A 24,396-nucleotide genomic window follows, 5' to 3' on the forward strand; every position below is an offset into this window, starting at 1 on the left:
ATGTTGCAAATTTATCATATTAAAGAAGTCTTGCAAGTAGAGATATTAAAACATGCAAACATAATTAAACAAGGGACACAAGTTTAGACAAGTATTTTTATTTTGAAATATTTCATATAGAGTAGGTAGAATACCCCATTACTCCTGTCATCTGTAAATGAGCAGATTTTACTACATGATATACCTTTTTTCTGGAGAATGCTAGGCTAGCAGAAAGTGCAGTGCAAATATACCTTCGTATTAGCAGTTATTCCAGTTGAAGTAAAAGGGTACTGCATTTTCAGCAGCATATATTTGGTGTGAATTTTGAACTCCTTGGGCATTACTAGCATATCCTTTAAGCATGATTATATCGTATGGTTTGTATGTATGCAATTAAAGCACCAGGACACCAAACATGTTGGCACCAGCGTTGTTGGACTTGTCTTTAACTTCAGACAGTCAGTCTTTGGATGCACAATAGTACTAAAAAGAAACCTAAAGTTTGGACACACAAAAAAAAAACACTGACTTATGAAAAGTTTGTGTCAATTCTATTACTGGAATTCAAGTTTCACATGTCCTAAAGTCGTATTCATTACACTAAAATATATTTAATCCTATGCACTCTACCATACTCATCAACAACAAATGTATTTAAAATGAAAAAGTAAAGTTGTTTCATTAGTTGCAATGTTTAATATCAAATAAGCATCAAGTTCTAAAACCTCAGATTGATTTTATAGTGCTAACGTAAAGAACTGCCAATTCATCTTTAATTCTTTATTTTCAGAAACATGCTTCTGTGTAGTGTTGAAGGTTATTTGCACTGACGTTTTATAAGAAAAAACTCCAAGGGGTCTGCATATTATTCTCTATCTATTGAAATATACCAATAACTTGTACGTTTTACACAGATGTCAACCATGTATAAGGAATTTGGGGTCTTTTACAACCATGAGAAATGTTACTGTTTTTTCCACACCCACTAATGCAATTGTCTTTTGTATAAAATTTGAATGTCCCTCAGAACTAGATTAGTTTGAGCACAGTTCCCAAAATGGAAACACATTTCAAAGAATAAAATTTTTAAAGGAAGGAAAATAGAAAGGCTTAACAAAAATATTCAGGTTAGTGGTCCTAAATAAAAAAATAATAATAAAAAAACGATAACTCTTATAAATACCTTAAGCAAAAACAGGTACATTTTCTTCAGTTTTTGGGATAGATACAGTGTTACTCATTTAATAACCTTGGACTTTTTAAGTTTTATTACAATATTTTATCTGGGCATCAAAACTAATTTATTTTATATATAAAAAGAAAAGATCAAAAACTGCATTGTAATGACAAAACATTTTCATTTCATTAGAATATATTTTATAGAAAGAAGTAAAAGGAAACATGGCTTGTGAATATCTCATGCATCAAAAAACGAGAGCATTCAAAAAGATAGATCCTGCATGCTACGTTTCAAATAGTTAAATAGGTCTTGTGCATGCATTTGAACTAATTTATCAACCTGAGATGATAAAGTTCTCGTCTAAAAAAAGATAACATTTTTTCCCCAACATCCTAAATCAACACATCATATAATCTAGTATTAAATAGAAGACTTGTGCAATACATTTAAAATGCAACTTTAAAAAAATAAACAGGTCAGTTTACAGCTATTTCTGTTTACGTGCTGCTCTAGTATTTGTATGCAGAGCCAACTACTGTATGGTCCTGATTCAGTAAAAAGCTAGTCCACTTAATGACTCATAAACATCATGAGCTGCAGTAGAGCAGCTGTGCAGTGCAAACTCAGCTTATAACACCAATCAGCTGCATGCAACTTGTTTTTTTTTTTTTTTTTTTTGGTGAATCCTTTTAATAGGATCAGCTGAATATGTGGAAGTATGCTCAGAAAAAAAAGAAAAAAAAACCACTAGAGAACTAAGTTTTAGATGTGGTGTGCAGTCTATTTTTGTGTACTGGTATTTCACCATAATATTGCACATATTTTGTTGTCTGTGAGCTTTAGTGAATCAGGCCATACCTCTTTGTAAGCCCAGTGGAACCCAGGATTTTAGAACTGGAAATGGTTGGGTTACAAAGGATAAAGGCTATGTTTAAATCAGATCCAATAAAAACTATAATGACAATCTTCTCTCTCTCTCTCTCTCTCTCTCTCTCTCTCTCTCTCTCTCTCTCTCTCTCTCTCTCTCTCTCTCTTTTGCAACCTTCTGTAGATATTCTCTTTTGAACTTAGGGTCCTCTTTTCATTCTGTAGCTAGAGAGTGAGACCTCCATCCGTCTCGTCTCAGTGCATCACTGCTGACACAGTAAAAGTGCTTATCCTTAAAAAAAAAAAAAAAGTCTGATGCAAAACTCTTATATCTACATTCACTTTGTATTTCTCTTTCAGTTGCCTAACAAGACCATGCTTTTAAAGCAGTTGTATTATTTATAAGGTTCCTTATCACATCACTGTCGCTGCTGGAAGGCTGAGATAACATTTTCTTTACCTTTCATTACCTTTTGGTCCTTTGTGTCAAAGATGCCTGACCTATTGCATAGCATTCTTGAATCAAACAAATTAACACACACCCCTGAAAGTGGACTTTGCAACACAGACATATTAAATGGAAGACCCCTTGCTTGTCGTCGCTGCTTTCTTTCTGTTAATTTGATTTTGTGGCAGGCAAGTTTGCTGCATAAGACAAAGTGACCTGTAAGGCTGCCAAGTGTTGAAACCATCTGGGACCATCTGTGCAATGGTGAAAAGATTCTGAAAGGTCAGGATTTCATTGAACAAAATGCATCAAACATACTGTATTGTGTGACTGACAAACATGCAGTGACATGTTTTAATGTACTGCTTTGTTCTAGGTCTAAACTAAAGCAAAAGCAAAAAAATAAATAAATAAATAAATTTATAGACTGCTCAGGATCTTTCAGCAATGTATCTTTCAGAGCGCTTGTCTAACACCATTTTGTCGAACAAGTCAATCTCCATATTTGCATCCTAAGTGAGTCTCAGGGTATTAGTTTGTAAGCAGAAAAGTATTATTAACAATATTAAGAAAAAGCAAATAATAGAAATAGCGATGGCAGTTCAGTTCCTTTTTTCTTCTTCTAACAATAGATGTGACCCTTGCACATCTCTTCTCACCATCACACATGTAATACCAAATCTGACAGCGCTCCTTTCACTTCAATACTTTCATGGCATTGGAAGTCAATCTGACAGACCTCAGCATTAAAGTGAATTGTACTCAGACTTGAACTGCAAGGGACATTTTGCACAGCAGGATACACTCTTAAGAATTATATCATTATGTGCAGAATGTTAAAACTAATAAATCTTGACATGATTTAAAAAGCAGCAATAAAAAGCATTTTAACTGAGCAAAGAATGAAAACCCAGGAGAAGGGTGTCTTCTTGTGCATTAATACAATCCCGTTACTGCCAACCTTTTGCAGCAGAAAATTAGTTTGGAATGGATCCCACTTGCAGTGGAGCTTGCCTCAATACGACAAGCCTTCACTTCATGCCAAGAAGTACGTCGATATTTAACTTTAACAACCTTTAAAATCAATAATGGAATGCCAAATGGTCATATGCATAATAACATATAACAGTATAAATGAACAATGATGCATGCCGTTTCAGTTCACAATGACTAAAATATCCCTGCAAGCCTTTGCAAGTTAAAATAGAGAAGTAGGTACAATTTTTAAAAAGCCAGCCATTAGTTGATTACTGGCGCTTATGGCAATAGAAACAAGTAACATTGTCCAGAGAATATTGAAATAATCCAAGCATTTGTTTTTGCCTAGTTTTTGCAGTCCAGAGCTTACTTTGATGAGTGGAGTTTAACACAATGATCTTGAATTCCTTGTGACTCTTCTTTTGAGAATGATGAAAAAGTCAAGCAAGTATCAAGGTGTAAGTGCTGCACATTGAATGGTCATCTGCTTTATTCCTGGTAGTTTGTAAGACCCAAGTGTAGAGTGTCTCTACCATCAGAATACCATCATTCTACTGGATTTGTTTTCTAAGGCATCCTTTTACAATCTGCTCCACAGTCCTAGTCCTTGTGTTCGTTTCTGTCATTGCCAATAATATTGCCAGTCTCGGTACATCAATTTATCCAGCATGCAAGCATTTATCCAGGATTGTTAGGTGCTCTGCAAGCAGATTGGCTTCAGCCATATCGTGCAAAACAAGAAGCATTATTATAATTATTATTTTTATAGTTTTTTTTGTTTTTGTTATATACAACTTTGGATTCATGTTTATTAAAAAACAAAACAAAAAAAGAACATAATAAAATCAAGACTTTTTTTTTTTTTTTTTTTACTTCTCCAGCTTGAAAGCCTTCAAAAGCAAGTCCAGGTCGCCTATGTTAGCTGCCTGGAAGAGTTCTGGCTGGTCCATCATGGACAGAGATATCCTCAGGGCTGCCCAGATGTTACCTGACATGACCTGGTGAGACAATTGCCGACTCCTGCTCTTCCTCTGCAGGCTCAAGGCAGTGAGGAAATTGCTGGCAGCTTCTCTGTAAAACAGGAAAAACCAGCCTTAAATGACCAAGCGTACATCCCGGCCACATTCTGTTAGAAAGAGAACCATGAGTTGAAGCTTGGGGGATGCTGAAAATTGCTTGAAGAAGAACACATACTTCATAATGTACGTGCCAATTATAGGACTCATGGTTACGCAGAGGTTTTCTGAAGACCTTCGAAGTCAAGTGTTAAAGTGGCTGTATGCTAGCTTTCCAGTACACTAATAGGCATGAAAATTGTTTTGGCATCCACTAAGGAACCCTTATTCTCAAATTGTTGTGCAATTTTGATTAACCCTTGGAAACAAATTTTCTAACCAGCTGTGATCAGAATTTGAGGCTCTTCTAGTCATTCAAAACCGCAGGTTTGTGTTGCTGAAAACTTGCAGGGTGATGTCATTCTAAGACCAGAAGGCTTTGCAGTCATGTCATAAACATACATATGAATCAGGATTTAAAATGTCAAGGAAAATGACAACCATTATCAAATTACATACTGCAAATGTACAAAGGGTGTCCCACAAGAAACAAAAAGCCATGAAAACAATGATATATCTTTTTCAAATGCTAACCTGTGTGCTCCCAAGTTGATGCAGCTGATTCCTAGGTTGTATCTTGACCGGATGAAGCCGGGCTGGATTTCCAGAGCTTTAGTGTAGGCCTCGACAGCCTCCTCGCTGCGGTCTCCATTCGCCAGCGTGGCACCCAGCCGATTCCATAACAAGTAGTCCTGAACAGAAGGTCAGTTAGAAAGTGTTCAAAATTGTGCACTGCTCTACAGCTCAAGGTTTGTGATACTCATTGCGCTAATATATATAGAAATCTTCCTATATACCGAGGGTTCCTCATGAACTAAAAAACAATTAAAAAAACATGATGTTAATAAAATGCTATGCATTATAAATCAATACGTCAATTTCAGTCATTCTTGCAAAGATTTCAGCCCATCTTATTTTTGTGTGGTGCGTGGAAGACAATACGCCGACAACAACTACACTGTACAAACAGGCATCCAAATTATATGGTGTTAACAAGATAAATATGCATGTATTTTATAAAATGTTAATAAATCTCATAATTAGTTTTTTCGTGAGGGGGCTGACACTTTACGTGCATCTTTCCCACCTAGAGTGCTTACAAAAAGAGACAGGGTCAGCTTCTATTATTGTGTGCTTGCATTATTCAGATAAAGTAATACACAGGGCACTGTCTTCAACATACCTGGCCTCCCGTAAAAAATATTTAATGATGATTGCATGCATCTCACCTCTGGCCTGACAGCAAGAGCAGCATTAAATGCATCCACAGCCCTGTTGAACTCAGCGCTCAGGTTGAAGAGCACTCCCAGACCTGTCTGTAGATCTGGGTCGATCACATCTGTGTTCTGCTGGACTGCTTCCAAGTATAGATCCTTTACCTCCGGCAGCTGGGGGCTGAGGGGCAAGCAGAAAATAAAAAGGGATGCTGTTATGAGTGTGCAGGTATTTTATTGTATTTTATTGTATTAATTCATTTGTAAAGAAAGCTGTTTAAAAAAAAAAAAAAAACATGTCAATTGCAAATCAAGAAAGAATGGATTTTCAATCTGCACGTTATTGAGAGCTGACCAGTGATAATCAGACAGTATCTTCTGACATGATCTAACCTATTAAACCACTTTCTGTGGTAATTTTTTAACCTGTTTGATATCAAATCAATTTTCCAATAACAGTCCAATCCGCCTCCTCTACAAAGAGTCAAATAATTCTTCAGTTTCAATTAATGGTTTATAAAGTGACCAATGACCTTCCATACAAAGTGATCCAATATAAAGGTGTCATTTGATGCACTTTTAAAATGATGTGATCTTTATTTGCTGGCATGCACTTCGAGTGAATGACTCACAAAGTTCTTGAACCACAAATGCGGATGTTCACTGGACACATGTCGTAGAGACATATTTTGTGGAAAATTGCTTTTACATGAAAAGGGTGAATTAAAGGAGACAAACCACCGTTACAAATGGCCTCAAGGGGACAGGTCATGGTGTTTCTAGTTCAGCAACTAACACACTTAAATTATACAAGTATCCAAGGGCTGTTAAGGGCTAATTATGTCCAATTACTAAAAAAATTAGATTGTGACCCCTCAATAACTTCTACTTCTGTCCTTAGCAAGTTTCATCATAACAACAAAAGCGGTTCTTGGCATATATGTACTATATATACATACACCTCAGATTCTGATACAAATAATAATACCATTTTGAGGAGGGTGTGGACAATACTACGTATTTTATAATGTGGATCGAGCCTGCTCTGCTTGACTTTACAAGTGGACATGCAGTACCTGCTGCTAACAGAAGTCTGGGACATCCTCCTTGAAGAGCTTGGAGATGCTGTTTTACTCTTCAGCAGGTGCTTGTACTTGGGATGGTGTCTGATCCATTTTCTGAGGGCCTCGCAGGCCTCCTGCTGCATCCCTGTGTTGGTGAGGCTCACCGCTAGAGCCATCAGGGCCTGGAGGTTGTTGGGCTGCAGTTCTAGACATCTGAGGCAAGAGAGCAGAGGGGTTTGCTTTAAATGGAGCCTCCACTGCGAGGCTTCACAGACACAGACTGAGAGCACTGCTCCTCGTTTTGGCAATTGCAGTGGAATTACAAAAAAAGTTTCAATAACTTAATATTATTTTTTTAGGAGCTTGCCAATTAAGTTTGCTAAAAAGCTCTGAAAATATCCCCCACATTTGCTGAAGAAATACAAATTCAATGAATGAGGTACAATGAAAAATGATGATAAATCCATCACACAGCTGGGGTGCAGATAACAAAAACACACACCATCCCTTTGAGGTTGGACCAACATTCATCCCTAAACTAACCCTGATTGTCTTGCCTTATCTTATAATTGCCTAATTTACAATTCCCTAGCTGGCTATTAATACTATATAATAAAACTGCCAACGCTAGTACTATCGCTCATTGAGATTGCATTTTCTTCCTTAGGTCCATTACTCTACCAATACCGGCTTGCAATAACTCTTCTTACCTCTGGAGGGCAACGATGGCTGCCTGTTCATTCTCATTCTCTGCCTGTGTGGTACCCAGTACCAGCCAAGCCTGAGGGTTTGCAAAGGAAAGATAAGTTCAGCCTACTTCTGAGATAATTACCAATGAGCGTTTCAAAATTAATGACTTCAATTCCACTGGTGATCCATTTGTAACGTGGGGCAAATTGGGTACATCTTAATGCTACAGTATATTCACAGTATAAGGATATATTCAGTGAGGAAGAGGGATAGTTTATTGATCTAAACAGTGGTGGATCTTAAAATAGCTGTCTTTTAATAATATACTAATTCTGCTGGTACTGCAATGAAAGGGTTTATTGACCCCTGATTAGCAATGCTAACTACAATAATAATATAGTTGAAAGAGGGCTGAGATAGGCTTTTTAGCATGGACCCCTGGGTATCCCAAAAGTGGTGCATACTGTAAGGCACAAGGAGGTGCTGTCACACATCATGTGATCTGGATGATACAAAAGGAGATATCGATCGTGGCAGTCGCTATGTGAACATTGACACAACCTGTTGCCAAGGTCAAACATGTCTATGAAGATGGAAGGAATGCTGCAGTATTCAGACAAGAGATGCACTCTTCCATTTCATAACAAATGTCACCTCTCCAGTCCTGTTGCTCAAAGACCATTGAAACACAAAAAACAGAAACATAGCCCATACTTTTGAATAAATCTGCTGTCGCTCACATGACTGAATCATTTTCACTGGAAATAAATCAATGCTAAAGAAAGGCAATCTTACCAATATTGATAATTTTTTTACTTTTCTTTTTTTTACTAAATTAAAAACTGATAAACATAACTATTACACAAACTCCCACCTTTTCCATTGTATGTATTTATGGACTTGTCGTGTTATCATTGCAAGGAGAGCGAGCTGTACCTCTGGGTCGTGGGGGTCCTGCAGTATCGCCGATTCCAGCAGTAAGACAGCATTGGGCAGGTCGCCTTCTCTCACTTTCTTTACTGCATCTTCAAAGGCATTGGGCCAGTCCTTGTACGGGTTATCAGTGTGGAAGTAGTAGCCCTGTGACAAACAATATACAGCCTGTCGTCACTAAGAATTAGCAGATCAAAGTTTAAAATTATTCTTAAAACTAATTTCCTTTGCAGATTTTTCTCTCAGCATGCATATTGTTTTTATCTTGGCAGCAATGGCACAGAAAGGTTAAAGGTCATGCAGTAATGCTTCCATTTAAAAAATCACAGATCTTTTTTTTTCCTCTCATAGTTGACTTCTGCTCCATTGTTTGGCTTTGTGCGTACTTAGTGAATCATCATTTCCTTTGCATTGGATGTATTAACCTCTTTGCAATTAAATTAAACATGTTTTCTAAAATGTGAAAATATGAAGTATGATTTTCTATTATCACATGCTTACATGCTTAAAATCCCTTATTTACTGTTCTCTGGCAGGGTTTGTAACTGTGCTGTGTATGTCTACATTTTGAGAGATTATAAAAAGTGAAAGTTTTAAATATGAAATACCTTTTCATGTAAGGAAACATTCAATGGGATCTGAGGCTCCTGGTTCTCTGTCAGCCAATTTCTACGGGCCAATTCCTCCCACTCTGCCTGCATTTTATCCCAGAATTCTGTATCAGACTAAAAAGAGTACAGGACAGATAGTAAATAGTGCTAACATTTGCAAAGAAATTGGTACCACCCACAGAGGTAAGAAATTGATTTTAATAATATACATGTATTAATACATTGATGCTGGAGTGACACACTTGATCGCATGCTACATTAATATTCTATATTCCATATCTAAAGTATATGTTACTACACAAATATAATGTTTACACAAGTGAAGACCTGAGAACGCATAGACAAGCATGGTCTATCACCAAGTGCACATATCTTCCCTTTAATGGCACACAAGATATGGGAAATGTAATGGGTTTAAATTTCATGAACAATTTTGAGAAGAAATCATCCTAAAGCGTTTAGAACAGCTTTGTGACTAGTTTTCTTTTGCTGCTTGGAAGAATGAAAATTAATACTTGTTTTCATAAGTATAATTGTATGTCCTTTAATGCTATTACAGTTTTTCCCAATTGTTTACACACTAAAATTGGAACTTGAAACGCAATCACCGAAACCTGAAACTCATGTACCAAATCCCTAAACCAAGTCTGCAAAATTGCAAGCACAATTCCTGCTTTACACTCAGTTTCCAATTCTATATCACACTTTTTGCAAAACACTACACACAGTTCTCTACATTAGGCACAACATTCAAAATTAAAGTCTCTGTAGTCCCTTTGGAAAACAACGCCAATCACAATGCCAAGCTCTATACACCAATTGGCAACACCCACTCCTCACAGGTGTAAACACTAGTTGCTGAATTGTTCACTTAGAAATCAGAGCTTTAGCACTAGAAAAGGCCACAGATGAGCTCTCCTGTTTTGGAGGAAAATGGAAGTCAATGGTGAAGCAAGAGCTAGAGGTCAAGGAGTGAGAGTAAGAGGAGGAAGAGGAGGACGAGGACGAGGAAGGACAGTTGTCTCAGATGAGATGAGGGCCACATTGGTTGACCATGTGCTCAACCATGGATTGAGTATGAGGGAGGCTGGGCAGAGAGTTCAGCCCAACCTGAGCCGCTACATGGTTGCATCTATCATCCGTACATTCAGAAATGAGAACCGGTAAGTTACCTACCATCTACACTATGCTCTTTATGTATGTATACTGTAGTATACTGCAGTCCGACATATCAGTAGGCCTATGTTACTCAGTGATTGTTGGTCAATGTTACAGTAATGTCATTTCATATTGAAAGAAAATAGATTATTTTAGCTTACTGTAACCAATCATATCATATTTGTGGATCTTCTGCAGAACTGAAAGACGGCCAGGCCATGGTGGAAGACACCGGCTGTTCATACCAGAACAGGAGACCGCTATTGTGAACATGGTGGTGGCAAACAACACCATTAGACTACGAGAAATCCAGAACCACATAATTGCAGACAAGACAATATTCAATAACATTCACCAGGTGGGCTTGTCTACATTGGACCGTGTATTACAGCGCAACCGAATCCAGATGAAACAGGTCTACAGGATGCCATTTGAGCGAAACTCAGAGAGGGTTAAAGAACAGCGCTATGAATATGTGCAAGTAAGTACTAGACTGTGAATTTACTATCATATCAGCACTGTATAGACACATTACAGTACTGTAATCCAGTGTATTGTGCCTCACCATATTGACTGCTCTAGGTCTATTTCACATATTGTCTTGTTGTCTGTTTCAGAGAGTCTTGGAGCTGGATGCCGCTGCAATTCAGCACGTTTATATTTACATTGATGAGGCTGGCTTCAACCTAGCCAAAAGAAGGGGACGGGGACGGAACATTATTGGCCACCGTGCCATTGTGAATGTCCCTGGACAGCGTGGAGGGAATATCACCATGTGCACAGCCGTTAGCCAGCAAGGCGTCCTCCATCACCATGCCAACCTTGGTCCCTACAACACTGCCCTTCTCATCACATTCCTGGACACACTACATGGCATCCTCATTCCAGCCGAGCAGAAGGGTGGACCAGAGCAGCCCAGGTATGTTGTCATCTGCGACAACGTGAGTTTCCACCGGGCTGCTCTGGTCCGCAACTGGTTCATTGACCACCCACAATTTATTGTTCTATACCTCCCACCATATTTCCCATTCCTAAACCCAATTGAAGAGTTTTTTTCGGCATGGCGATGGAAGGTGTATGACCACCATCCCCTCCCATGCATGCCTCTTCTCCAGGCAATGGAGGATGCATGTGGTGAAGTTGATGTGGGGGCTTTCGGCGGCTGGATCCGCCACTCCAGAAGATTCTTTCCCCGCTGTTTAGCCAGGGACAACATCGCTTGTGATGTAGATGGGGTGCTGTGGCCAGACCAAAATAGGAGGCGGGATGCAGCCTAATTTCTTTTGTCTTACATTTTGCATGTGTTTTTGTCTTTTTGTGTTTAGAGTTTTGAAAGAATGAGCCACTTTCATTTTTTATTTTTGTACAGAAAACCCTTTATCTTACTGAATGTTTTTCCTGGTTTTCTTCTTTTGGGTATGGAAAGTGTTACATACAAAACACAAGTGTTCAAAAATACTGCATTTTGGAAATAAATGACAATGTTTTTGTTACTGTATTGCATTTGTGTGTGTTTATTTATATATATTTGAGTAGGTGTACATTACTGTGACAATTTTTTACAACCGGCTACAGGGTAACACTGAAAATACAAAAGGCATAAACCAACTAATGGGATATTCATAGTAGTGTTTTATGCTGAGCACATCAGTGTGTTGGTTGGTAGACAGATCTATTCATATGACGCATGTGTGTGTCATTTTGCAAAAAAACACTTTGGAAAGAGACAGTTTTGAATGCAGTGTTTGCTTTTGCTAGAGATTTGTAGAGTTTTGCATTTTGTGTTTGTGGTTTTGTGTTTTGTGTTTAGAGTTTTGGGAAAATGAGCCAAAGATTCAGCAAACGTGTGTAAACAATTGGGAAAAACTATACGCACATAATAGGTCCTTTGCACTGATGTATGTAAAGCATAATGAGAATGTGTACCCAGGGGTTAATTTGTAACCTCACTAGATGTATACAGTGTTTCAGGCCACATGTTGCATTGATGGATCTTATCTACTGGGTTCCTTTCATGAAATTTGTAGGACCAGCTTGGGATGGAACTGAAGGAACCCCTTGCCCCTTGGCAATGCTATAAATGCCAGGGTTGTACTCCTGGTCTGTTTCCCATTGAAGCCAAGAAGCAGATACAGATGGATCTCAGTGATATTTGCATGATGTTAATGCTGGCAGGTGTGTTCATTTTCAGACTAGTTGCTTTGCTGAGATTAAGATGAGCAAGGCTCGTTAATTCTTGTCAAGGATCTGAAGGGACAGAGCATGGGTGTGTGTATCCAAATGACCTCCACTACTCAGAACGCGATGCAATCCACAGCGTTCAGAAATGATATAAAGACATGTGCCTTTGTGATCCTCGGCAACAACTGCGCCAGGGGTGAATGAACATCACTTTAACCATCCGTGAAAGAACCTAATAGAAATATTGGTGTGTTATTTTGTACTGAATCCAAGCAAAAATGTAGGTCCCCAGGTGCTGGATATATACAGTGCATTGGTCCATGTATCCCTCACAATAATAAACTGATATTCGTTATATTCCCCTAGACAGACTTTAATGCTTATCTATCTATCTATCTATCTATCTATCTATCTATCTATCTATCTATCTAATGCTTGACCTTTCCTGGGTGCATTATTATAACATATCACCAGACGACAGTGTTGAACTGCTTGCTACAAGCTGAAAGGGTTAGTCCCATGCCAGACGTGGTGTTGGTTTACAGCCGGGGGCTGGCTGATGTCCTCTATAGAAGGTGAAAGGCACCCTAATGGGTTAGAGCAAGTATTGAACAAATGGCTATGTGGACCAGAGGCAGCAGCTCCTTCCTCCCAGAGCTCTTAGCTCATGCATGTGATGCGACAAGCCACAGCAGGCCTGCCGAAATGTGAAAACATCGCTGAGAAAAACATTTTCTGGCTGTAGGTTTTAACTGATGTACATTACCGATCAAACACAATAATAAGGGGCAATTCCTTATTCTGTGTTCTCTGGGCAGGTTTTGTAAGTGTGCTTCAGTGCTGTGCCATAGACTAGGACTAAGCAAACACACAGCAGAGAGCACACAGCCATTCTGTGCAATTTGAGCACTTCTAAGAACGTCTCAGCACATTTTCAGAAAAGTGATAAAATGCATGCAGACTGTTATATAAAACCCTGAAAAAACAGCAAATATAATCATGTGGTAGCTTTCACAACAACAGATTATTAGATTGAATTTTACATATTGATGATGAGGTCATTTTGTAAATACATTTCTGCTCACTGCAATAAGACGCATACAGCATTAACTTTCACGAGCATAGCTCATAGTAGTTATAGTAATTATATACAGGCTAAAGATACAATAAAACAACCTGTGTGCTTATAGCTTCACTGTATCCAATCCTACTAGTTCTGTATTGAAACAACTAGAGCAGCCACACTGACATCAGAGAGGAGACTCGTTGTCTCCATGGGTTCAACTAACGCCATTTACCACACTTTCTATAAAAAGAGCAAGGGAAGGCTTTTTACATCTGCCATTGTGTCTACACTTTGATAAAAAGTCACACAACTCTACTGTAGCTCTGATCAGTATATTTCCAGCTGCTCAGAACCTAACTGATCCTCAATTATGTTTTAATAAAGAACACCACTACTCTGCATTACTGTATCAGTGGAAATAATTTTTTACTGGATACTATACATTTGCCTAGAAATTATTCTTATATAAAGGGCTAATCTGTCTGTCTGGATTTCAGAAAATCAAGGATATTAACTTTCCCTCAATCAAGTTTCCTAATCTAATTAATGTTAATATAGACTGTATTTCTAGAAAAAAAAAATTGTGGTTATCAATCAAGAGGTTATGTGAACAACATAATAAAATGTAACCATGTACATTAGATTCACAAGAGAAAGTGCATTATCATTAAGTGCCTTCCACTTGTGTGTGTTTCAGAAAAAATTATTCATCAACACTGTTTATTATCCCTGGTAATAATTAAAAGCACCTTCCTGTAATTTTCTGGTTGAACATTTCTAGTGTGATATAAATATATATTTTTACCATAAAAAGAAAACTAGTCTTTCTCCATATGACCACATTTAATTTTTTATTGTACAATAAATGCTAAATAAAATAATATTTCATTTAGATAATATTTGGATGAATACATTTCAATAAATACATTTCAGTTTCAGAGGCTAACCATTTTTAAGTATTAATTCACACTTAAATGTAAAATAATTAGATTTTTTTTTTTTTATGTTATCACAGGTAATGTACTATAAACTGTATCCAGGTATTGTAATAATCTGTATCTTGGCAGACTAATCTGGTGACCTACCATAACAGTTTTACCTGATAGAATTAATCTCATAAGGGGAAAATGTCACCTGAAAATCCATGGTTGTCAGGTAGCATCTTGTTTGAGTGAAACTGTTTAAAGCACAGTGTTAAGCTCATGTAATAAAGCTGTGATTTGTAAATGCCTCGTGTCTGGTTGTTTAATAATGTGTTTTACTGCACTTGCCCAAATTGTTTTTCAAATGTCAATTGGTGGGGGGGCATATCGTCAGTAGTGAATAATATTTCAACTAATTTATCACACACATTAACCCGGAGGTATATAATGAAACTGCCCAACCCAGCTATTACCATGGATGAAAACCGGCAGAGACATAGGATTATAAAGATGTGTGCCAGACACCTTTCACGTATGCTCCCAAGGATATCTGGATTGGGAGCATTGGACATTTTCACGTGAAATGCGGGTTTTCATGTGAAAATGGGTGTGGATCTCCTGTGTTTTAAGTCATGCTCACGAATAAATGAGACTTACCCTGTCCCTCTCTGTGGCTGATCTTTTCAGCCACAAACCTCATCCTCTCAAGCACACGCATCGCCGCTTCACTTGTAAATAACCACACATGGAAACCCCATTTTCCCGAACTGTCTGCGAATGCATAACGAGAACGCTCTGCATGGCTAATTTGCATATCGACCCCCCCCCCCCCCCCCCCCCCCCCCCTTTCATTACATCAGGTCAAAAGAGGGTCTCTTGAGTAAAATAAACTGAGCCAATGAAAAGCCTAAATGTATAGGGTCATTTTTCATTTGGCTCGAGCACAATGTCTCGAGAAACCCACATGGAAACTCCCCCATAGGTGTTTAAATTGGGAATGCTTGCTCTATATCCCAGAGTTGTTCGATAGCCTGCCAAAGCATGCCCATGCACCTTATGCACTAGCAGTAATAGCTGCTTAGACCATATAGATATATTACAGGGTCACATAAACAATCAAATTAAACCATACTCACAGAAACCAGATCATTTTGAATTGTAACCTGCCATGTTGAAAGGTCTAAATGGCACACAGTGCTATGAGGTAATAAGCTTTTCTGTTCACGTATGGAGAAGTTTATATTTTTATACTTTTTATAATAAAAGGAAAATGATTATATAAAGCAACCCTTTTGCTGTTATACTGCAGCCTAGGGATTGTTGAAAATACATGTTTGTAAAGGTGTTTCAGAAGAACTATATATAAACTAACATACAGCTATGGCCAAGAGTTTTGCATTACTCTATAGTCGTAGATAGATGAAATGGTAACCGTATTAGTCCAGAGATGATACCTTTTATTGGACTAAATAAATAATAATTATTCACAAGCTTTCAAGACCTCAAAGGTCTCTTCTTCAGGTGAAAGTAGGAAAGAGAGATTGGTGTTTACATTCAGAACTTTAACAAAAAGAACCCATTTTGAATCACTACAATTTTAATGTAATGAAAAAAGCTGCATGTCATACACACATAGATACATACACACACACACACACACACACACACACACACACATATATATATCTATGCATATAAACACACACATACATACACATTAATGCAATGTATATGAACAAGTACTGTAGATTGTAATGAGGTAGAAAACCAGTATCATGATTGAGTCCTTTGTTTTTTGAGTCCAGGAATTTTATAAATTTAAGTTCCCAAGTTCTCCTGTCTTGTGTGTTTTTGAAATTGGTTAGGCATGTTAAAATGGTTGCCAATAGGAGTGCTGGTAATTTTGTTGCTGATGGTGTGTCTGTGTAGATTCATCCTTGTTTGAAGATGTTGTTTGGTTTCTCCTATGTAAGTACCATGGGAGCATTTGTTCTGATGCAACCTTTGAATGTAAACATCAATCTCTCTTTCCTACTTTCACCTGAAGAAGAGACCTTTGAGGTCTTGAAAGCTTGTGAATAATTATTATTTAGTTAGTCCAATGAAATGTATCACTTGTCCCTTTCTTTGTCTAGCATTACTCTATAGAATTAATTGATTTTGCTTTATAAAGTCAAGTGAAATCTGCTGAATAAATGTTACATTATCATATTGAATTAGACACCACTTTGTAGTTTTCCATATACTAAGAAAAATAAAAAAATATGACATTTTGAAATCTAACATGAAATACTGTACTACCATTATGGCTTCTGGTAGACTTTCCCAATATCATTTTGTAGTTTCTTTGACTACATGATGTTAAATAAAAGATCTAAATTATAGTTTGTTTGTTTGTTTTTAAATGAATGTCTCAATCCTAAAATTGGAAGTGATGCAAAACGTTTGGCAACAGCTGTTTGATAGTGCTTCCCATGCAGCATGTAGTACTGTGAACATTTCATAATCTTCTCATGAGAGATGTTACGAAGTAAAAGATAATCCCTTTCCCCAATCTTTGGTTTCATATGGCTCTGACTGCTGCTCTGGAAAGAGTGCCAACAGAAAACATGTTGAATTGAGGAGTGAGAATAGCTGGGATGCTTCAAGAGCATCTGCAGATCTGTATTAGGTTATCTGTCAAAGTCATTATCATTTATGACACTGGTGAATAGTTTATTACTTTATATTATTTGGAATAAAATATAGTTTTATATTGAAAAATATTAATGGTTTTACGGTTATATTATTATATAACATATTTTCAATTTCATGTGGTATACCTTTTGACATCATGCTTAAAAAATCTTACACGAATCTTGTAATAATAATACATATTTTATATGCAAAATATTAGGACAAAAGTATGGTATGTATGGTATAAAGGTTTTTTTTTTTTTTTTTCTTTTTTTAAATCTCTAACCCTAGTCTGTAATGGTAATAAGATAATTAAAAACTACACTACAAATCACTGCAAGAACGCCTTGTAATTTGAATGTGATAATAAAAACGTAATATTTCCTGCTGAGTTTTCCCATTAAAGTTAACATTAATTCACTTTAGCAGTTATGTATGCTGAACCTTAACATATATTGAATATGAATAAGCTCTTTTTTTTTAAGCATGGCTGCATTTGGTGCCCATTTATAATCTTTGCAGTCCCACTGCAAATTACAAGTATGGGTGCAAATTCAGAAGAGAAGATTACCCTCCATATTCTCGCTCTCTGTTTGAGAACCCAATTCACACTTACACAAGTTTAACATTTGCAGAGGAACTAAATTCCAGCTGTCAAAAAGCAATACATATCAGCTTACATTAGCTCACATTTGCATGTTAGGGTTGGGAGGCTGCAATTAAAGCCAGAAAAAAGCATCACGACTTCAGCTTATGTAATGCACTGAAATACATTAAATTGTATTACTGGCAAGTCAGGTACATGCCTTAAACTGAGTGGTTCATTAAAATAACTGATGTATGACAGTGGGCTGTGACATTTTGAAGGAAAAGTGCCCTCCTCAGAATTATAGAACCACATTGGATGAATGACAGGAATCTGCTGTGACAGTGTCAATCTAGAGATGACAAATAGCACAAACAATGTTTGGCATTAACTCTGTTTACTGCAGTTTTATATTTACTGAAATGCATGCAGACTACAAGGCCACATTAAAGAGATATAAATATATGGAGCCTCATATTTAGCATGTGGCACTCTTGCTGCATCAGCTAAAACCACAGATCTCCTAACACTCATACATTTACCATAGATACTGCTTGCAACCACAGACAAGAGTCAGTGCTATTAATTTGCAAGACCCTGCAGTGGCCATGTAGATGAGAGACTTGTGGCTTTGATTCAGAGTTATAAATAGAACACGTTATTTAAGGTAGATTACATCCAATCAAAGAGCACAGAGCAATAACTGTGATCTCTTCATTTCCATGTATATATGTAACTAATTTCTGAATTGACAGAATGACAGGGAATGTCACTTGAGGGCACAGTTGTCAGTTGTTATGTTCATTTGTTTAAGTATTATCGGTGTCTTCCCTTATAAAAGTTTACCACTGTATTTTTGCCCATCATTTTTGCAATTTTACCATGCTTTTCCCATGGGTGCACTATGCATCTACTATAGTTTACCCTGGTTTGCCATGTTTATGAATATGCTTTACCCTACCTCATTATTCTTTACAGTGCTTACCAATGCTTTACCATGCTTTCACTATGATATATTAGAGACTACACTTTTACTATGGTAAACTTTTAGAAGGGCTGTGGCACTTTTTTCTACTTTTACATTGAGTGCCATTAATTAATAACACAGTTACTCATGACTGTAATTAATTACATGTGTTATTATTTTTACGTAATTACACTGTAATTACCCATGGACTGTAGTGTTTTTACAATGCAATTAGGAAATACTATGCAACCACATGTAATAATAGTGTAATCAAAGCATACCATACACAAGCATCATATACAGTATTTGTTAAGGCACAGCTGATGGTAAAACCCAAAGTGGCAAGGGAGAAGATGGCATGCAACCAAGCATATTACATTAGTGCAACTGAAAAACACGTCAATAGTCAAACCAAATTCATTTACAGGCTTTTAAATCCCAAGTCTTACTTTTTTCATTTAAATGCAGAAGTGATTCAACTTTATATAAATACAGTTACGCATAACGATTGTAATAAAGTGTATCCAGCATAAAATACTTTTCATTATAGTTTTAATAAATATTAGCTGTTATTAAGATGTTGCAATCTGGTTTGTACGTCCTGCTTGTAAATGAAAAATGAAGGATTAACACATTTCTCAGGTGTGAGTGAGATACACGAATGGCTTAACAGGTATCAACTGAATTCCTAAAGGAGAGTAGAAAAGTCATAGTAAAACATTGAAAATCAGAAGTTTAGCATATGTATATTGTGTATTAGTTCCCCATGGTGTACTATGGTACTGTATAGTCATAAACATTCAACCACGTGAGGCATTGTTATATGATTATATGGTTTTTAGTAGCTTTTTGTACTGTTCATTATAGCATTGCTTTCAGATGTCTTGTTGTTTTAGTACATTAATTCGATATAAAAACTATAAAGCTGCCAATGAATGACATCACTTACCGACTGTAATTAAATCATTCATTAGGAGTGTTTCACATTTTGTGAGGACATCCAAGGAGGACTGCGATCTGTGAGGTTACATGCACACAAGAATCTGGATCGTTTTTGAAAAACTGAAAATGTGTTTTGATTTCATTTGTACACATATCAAAGAGCATATCATAAGAACATAAGAAAGTTTACAAACGAGAGGAGGCCATTCGGCCCATCTTGCTCGTTTGGTTGTTAGTAGCTTATTGATCCCAAAATCTCATCAAGCAGCTTCTTGAAGGATCCCAGGGTGTCAGCTTCAACAACATTACTGGGGAGTTGATTCCAGACCCTCACAATTCTCTGTGTAAAAAAGTGTCTCCTATTTTCTGTTCTGAATGCCCCTTTTTCTAAACTCCATTTGTGACCCCTGGTCCTTGTTTCTTTTTTCAGGCTGAAAAAGTCCCTTGGGTCGACACTGTCAATACCTTTTAGAATTTTGAATGCTTGAATTAGGTCGCCACGTAGTCTTCTTTGTTCAAGACTGAACAGATTCAATTCTTTTAGCCTGTCTGCATATGACATGCCTTTTAAGCCGGAATAATTCTGGTCGCTCTTCTTTGCACTCTTTCTAGAGCAGCAATATCTTTTTTATAGCGAGGTGACCAGAACTGCACACAATATTCAAGATGAGGTATATCAATATACTGTTGCTGGATTAACTAGATTCAAAAACAGGATTTGAACTCATGAACACATATTGAATGTTACATTAAAAGTGTAAATCATTTTCTTTTTTCTACCTCTCTAGTAAAAAAATGCTTCTCAATCTATATGGTTTTGTTGCACCTAAGTCAGCATTTTGAAGCTATTGCACATTTCCTTTAGGCTGTCGCTCACTCCTCTCTTCCTTCTCCTCTACTTTCACCTCCTGCTTCCACTCTATCATTCAGTCTTCTATTAACAATCCCCCTAAATGTTTCTCTACCTTCTCCTCCCTTCTCAGCCTCCCCCTTCCCCCTTCCTCTATCTCAATTAATTGCCATTTCGAAATGCTTGAACTGCTGAACTGAACTGCTCTGTATTTTGCCGTATTCTACTGCTACTCTTAATTATAACTATTTTCTGTATCTTGTACTTGATTTTAATTTAGTTCTTTGTAATTGCTCTTATTTGAAATTGTTCTTATCCATTTTTCTTACTTACTACTTGCTCTTAATGGAATTTACTCTAATAACAATCTTACTATAAGTTTACTGCTCTTAGTTGAATTCGCTGTTAAATGTAATTATTTACTGTATTCTTTATTTTGCTCTTATTTGTATTTGATCTTACTATGTACTGATTTTACTGTGCTTTATAACTGCTCTTATCTGTAATAGGATATTGTGTAATGTGATATATTGCAATGTGATACTTTTTACTGTGATATTTTGCAACAACTGTAAGTCGCCCTGGATAAGGGTGTCTGCTAATAAATAAATAAATAAATAAATAAATAAATAACCCGATGGCTTTCTTCTGGGTCGCCAGTAATAGATGCTTCTCTTTTTAATGAAAAGGCAATGTTTCATTTTCGTAAGTTGAAACGTATATTTTCTCTCCAGACAATATATCTTTATAGGTTTTCAAAGTGTTTTAAACTAATTTCTGTTTAAATCAATTTCAAAGTGGTTTTATATGAAATTGATATCAGTAATTAAAGAAGCATACCAGGCTATCCAATTCTCATAGGGGCTGAAAATTCATACTGCAGCTAAAGGAGCTTAGGAATGAGATCAGTGTTAAACGGCAGGGTGCTAGTTAACCTCATGCTAATTTGAACTTCATAAATTACAACCAGTTCATCAAAACTACACTACTGCAAGAGCCATGCACACAATTATACTAAGCAAGGGTGGGGATGTGTTTAGACTGCGTAAACATATTATCAGATCCCTATCTACACCGACTCTAAGCCGATCACATCTTTTAAATGGAGTTAGTGTGCTTTAAAGCACTTTTAAAGATGTTGCAGTAGTGATGTTTAACAAATGGTATCAAGCACATTAATTAGTAGTTCTAAAAAATCTTGCGCATTTTATTATGTATGGCTATGTGTTTCATTTCTCTTACTATTTTAAATGAATTGCATGTGTGGCCTATTATAGTCATCAATTAAGTTAGACAATTACTAATTTGTCTATTTTGACAATTTTCCAAAATTTTCAGTTACAGTGGTTTGATTTAATATACACATCAAATCCAAACAACAGAAGCATTCGGCCACTACTCACTCACTCACTCACTCACTACTCACTCACTCACTCACTCACTCTATCTATCTATCTATGTTGATAGTTTGTAACCTGATGAAGATCCAGGTGTGTCAAAACACGTTGCTCTATGCTTATTAAAACAAATGGATATCAATAAAGATTGGTTTTAATGAGATGCCGAGTATTTCACCTTATTGAACTGTTCTAAATATATAAAGGATCTACCGGAGTGTGTTGTCAGACCGGTTTCTGTTACTGGTGACATATATATATATTGTGATGATGTGTATGTACCAAACGTCAATTTGGAGGCTTTTGGACCCTGGGGATAGCCACACACATTGTATGATGACAAATGTAACAATTGCTTAATTGTATAGTTAATGTAACAATTGCTTAATTGTATAGTTAATGGGCAAATGCTGATCAGATGCCAGTGATCAAGTTGGGGTTAAAAAGGTTTTCAGTTGGTGTGTTCAAGGGAGAGAGAGAGAAAAGAAACTGAACAGTGGAAAGGTGTGTCGGACAAAGAAAGAGTTTTCTGTTAACGAAACAAAGGTACGGGTTCTGACAAAAGTGCTAGAATGTGATTTGGATTAGGTGATTTATGGAATTAATTTAAACAGGGGAACAGGCTTACCCTGCCCTGCATTAGCTAGAACTACTATTAACCAGTTTAGTTAGCGCCTAAAGAAGGGCTAGGTTTTGTTTTGTGTTTTTGTTTGTTTGAAACATCAGTTTGCTAATAAACGTACGCCACGGTGTTTAAAGAGCACTTCCATTGTGTCGTGTAATAATTAAAGAGACAGACACCTGTTTGAAAGAACAACACGGACTCCGGCTGAAACGGTCAGAATACATATATATAGTTGTGCATTTGCTTTTGCTATGTAACTGAGGTGAGGGTGAAATACATCCACACGATAAGAGAGTAATTGCAATGATGAACCGATGTTTATTATCAGACAGGATGGCAAAATCACAGTACGTTACAGCAGGTGTATCCATGTCCGAACCATAAGCCTACAAGCAATCGACTACTGTAACTCACATCAGCATTCTCTATTGTACTATCATACTGTTTCCGGTCAAAAACTAAACCTGTGATTGGATAACAGGCAGGAAGGATCAGTACTTGTTCCAACACAATACCAAACCGCCAAGACACCCTTTTTTATATATATATATATATATATATATTAAAACTGCCACTTGCAGCCAGCTGAGTCGCTCGATAGCAGGTATAAAGCAGAGTCTAGCCCCGGTGGAGGAGGCAGTCGATTCACGTCCCACACAGTTCTGTTATTTTTGTAGTAAAGCAGTGGGTCGGCAGTAGAACAAACACACCAGCAAATATTCATATAATCAAATCAATATCAATATATATATATATATATATATATATATATATATATATATATATATAATAATATATATAGATAACTAACTAGTTACACAAAATAAACAACAGTTTTTAACATGTAAACAAGCTAGTTGTTAACAGTTAAAAGTTCCCTTTGAAATACAGTGTGACCACATCTTTCTTGCTGTAAAACACAGAGCAACAATATTCAGCAGACCAGAGCAAGGTAAATGCTGAACTCAGCTTGGTTTACAAGCTATGGCACGGGTCCTGATGAGTTTCTATTAACGATCAATCTTCTTCTTGTCTGTGTGCATTTAAATGTATCACTATTTATAGGCGCTGCTTCTCTCTGCCAAGTGGTCACATGATACGAGCAACAGCATTTAAAGAATTACTTCTCTGAAAAGTACAGTATCGTCGTTCATAGTTCTTTGTTTCTTTCCAAATACACAGTGTAGCATTGTATTTGTTTTCATTTCAGTTTATTATGATATTATCCACAGTGGCACGCCCACCAGTCTTAGCATAAAAAAACAAAGCTTCAGGGAAAACAAGTCTGTTGTTACTCTAAAGAAAAGCACACCCATTGTAAAAGTTTACCATGGGGACCATAGCAATTTTAGCATGCTTCTCTGTTCTTAAGCGTGCATGTTTTTTAAAATGCGTTCACTATACTATATTTTACCAAACTTTTTATGCTATTTACTATGGTTTACTGCAGTAAACTAGTAAATGAGGTTATTTATTCATTTATTTCCAGCAGGAGAACAGCAGTACAATACATGTATGCCATAATTAGTATGTCATCATCCACACTATGCTTGAAAATGATATAGTAAGCTGCTAAGGAAGTAACATGACAGTACAATGAAACTCAATGCAACAACTCCCAAGAACGGGACCTGGATCCTTTTAATATCCTCTTCTCATTATCTAGCAGAAATGTGATTACTGGTGCTGAACTTGTTAAGGATAATCAAGGGTCATCTGATAAGATCACAATTGGGATTACTGTAATTGGAACTAATAGCTAAAACCTAACCCTCAAGCTTGTGCTGTCAAATCCTCTGGTGCTTTGTTACTGGATGTTTTTAGTGCTGCAACCAATTATCAGAATTGCTAAATAGTCTATCAATTTGACTTGGAGCAGGTAATCCAATAATAATATTCCATATGTTTTCAGAAAAAAAAAAAACTCACTGAATTCTTGTACT

At 36.8% G+C, this 24,396-nt stretch overlaps 2 protein-coding genes across 2 annotated transcripts in view; one reads left to right on the forward strand and one right to left on the reverse strand.

Moving 5' to 3' along the window:
- Positions 1–4,324: 4,324 nt before the first annotated feature.
- Positions 4,325–24,396, reverse strand: part of LOC121323479 (PEX5-related protein-like) — an 80,714-nt gene continuing 60,642 nt past the window's right edge. The window contains exons 8-14 of the mRNA XM_041264563.1: positions 9,080–9,196; positions 8,475–8,618; positions 7,559–7,629; positions 6,861–7,061; positions 5,800–5,965; positions 5,105–5,262; positions 4,325–4,526 (exon numbers count right to left, since the gene is read on the reverse strand). Of these exons, the coding sequence (XP_041120497.1) occupies positions 4,325–4,526; positions 5,105–5,262; positions 5,800–5,965; positions 6,861–7,061; positions 7,559–7,629; positions 8,475–8,618; positions 9,080–9,196 (1,059 nt within the window). The remainder of the gene's footprint in view (positions 4,527–5,104; positions 5,263–5,799; positions 5,966–6,860; positions 7,062–7,558; positions 7,630–8,474; positions 8,619–9,079; positions 9,197–24,396) is intronic.
- Positions 9,614–11,576, forward strand: LOC121322555. The gene is made up of 2 exons (XM_041262669.1): positions 9,614–10,721; positions 10,858–11,576. The coding sequence occupies exons 1-2, from the start codon at positions 10,512–10,514 to the stop codon at positions 11,515–11,517; spliced, it is 870 nt and encodes a 289-aa protein (XP_041118603.1). The 5' UTR covers positions 9,614–10,511; the 3' UTR covers positions 11,518–11,576.

Source organism: Polyodon spathula, chromosome 11 (assembly GCF_017654505.1).
Source record: "Polyodon spathula isolate WHYD16114869_AA chromosome 11, ASM1765450v1, whole genome shotgun sequence".
Taxonomy (NCBI): Eukaryota; Metazoa; Chordata; class Actinopteri; order Acipenseriformes; family Polyodontidae; genus Polyodon; species Polyodon spathula.